Source organism: Gekko japonicus, unplaced genomic scaffold (assembly GCF_001447785.1).
Source record: "Gekko japonicus isolate JY-2015 unplaced genomic scaffold, Gekko_japonicus_V1.1 scaffold27, whole genome shotgun sequence".
Classification (NCBI taxonomy): Eukaryota; Metazoa; Chordata; class Lepidosauria; order Squamata; family Gekkonidae; genus Gekko; species Gekko japonicus.
This window is the reverse complement of record NW_015172002.1, coordinates 726,761-728,355: the sequence shown is the minus strand read 5'-3', so window position 1 is coordinate 728,355 and position 1,595 is coordinate 726,761. Positions and strand designations below refer to the sequence as shown.

General features: G+C 40.8%; 1 protein-coding gene across 1 annotated transcript in view; it reads right to left on the bottom strand.

The window, feature by feature from the left end:
* Window positions 1–326: 326 nt before the first annotated feature.
* Window positions 327–1,595, bottom strand: part of LOC107117877 (photoreceptor outer segment membrane glycoprotein 2-like) — a 10,566-nt gene continuing 9,297 nt past the window's right edge. Inside the window, exon 3 of the mRNA XM_015420040.1 lies at window positions 327–590. Within this exon, the coding sequence (XP_015275526.1) occupies window positions 327–590 (264 nt within the window). The remainder of the gene's footprint in view (window positions 591–1,595) is intronic.

Below are 1,595 nucleotides of genomic sequence, written 5' to 3'. Positions count from 1 at the left end.
TTAATTTTAAGTGTAAAAAGAAGAAAAGATAAATAGAATAAACTAAAAGATAGAATACTGTAAATTCCATGCCATCAATCTGTATGCATTATGAAAAAGAGAACAGGATCATGCAAGATTGAAACTGTAGATGCAGAAGATCTGGATAGAAAAATAAAGTCCCACCATTTGCCAGAAGCCCCCATATTTGGTCCTGTTGCCAGAATATGCTTTACCTACTTCACTCTCAGGATTATGATTGAATTTATCACCTGCAGAAAAAATGGGGTAAATGCACAATAATGATTGGAGTGCCCAACCAGATTAAAGTCTTCAGCCCCATCCAATTAAGGTTCTGGAATAGATTTTGTTGGAATGTTCTGTGGACCATGATTTGCAGTTTGGACATGCATGTTGGGGTCATTCATTCCAGAGATCATGGATACCTGATTGTCTTTGCCAATGTTTTTAATAATGTTCATATTCTGTTTGGCAGTTTCTACACAGTTATTCTCAAATAACCAGCCATCTGAGTCACACTGTGGATCATCCATCAGCACAACATTCCTCATTGCAGTTTGAAGGTAACGGACCCCAATAAGCACAGACAGCTAGAAGAAAAAGAAACCAATTAGCATTGTAAGTAATTAGAATATTCATTTATTACTTCATGTCATACTGCAGAATTAAGAATACTGTAATGGCCAATGAGTGCTGGAATTGCTCAAGGCTACCTAAACTGCAACACATAATTAACTGAGGGCTGAACTACACAAGGCGGTTTTTTCAAAGCTGGGTTTGGGTTCTTTCAATCTGACTCTACCACCACCAGCCACATATCACACTGCTGAGCACTTGGTTCCTAAGTATGTGGGGCCCTGATCAGGATTAGGACCATGGTGTTGGATGGGGAAGAAGGGCTTCAGCCTTCCCCCAATGCATTTTCATGATCCAAAATAGCCCCAGATAGTGTTATTTGCTCCGCTGGTGAGCTATACATGTCTCCAACAGTGCAAGCCATTACCCAGCTGTTTTAGCCTAGATAATGGCCTCTCAAAATAAAACAGTCTAGTTTGGCCCTGAGACATTCTTTTCGTTTCCTTCCAGCTGCACCTCATTGTGGACCTCCCTTCCTCCTTTTCCTTTTCTCCCTTGCCATACTCTTTTCCAATTTCTTATCAAAATTTCATCACTGAGCACTCAGTTTGAGAACCTTCCCTTCAAGTCTCTACATACAGCAGAGTTCTCCCCTGGACATTTCTTAAATGTATGCACCTCAGTTGCATAGCATCCCATTTGAGATCTTTAAATGCTCACAGATGTCTTCACTACCGGTAAATTGCTGGCAGTGTGAAGGACTTCATTCTGAGGCAATTTAGCCTTGGATCCCATACAGATTGAAAAATGTAGAAAGAAACTACCCAGCAGCCAAGCTGCTTTTATTATGCCTTTTTTCTTTACTTACAATCCTCCCTGGCCTGAGGCAGCTTTAGAGCAAGCATACTGAGGGATAAAACGGCAGGTATTTCTGGATGCCCCAGACTCAGAAGGTCACCATTATGTTGGCATCATCAGGCATAAGAAGCTTTTGTTAGTCTTGAACATGTTATTTTCCC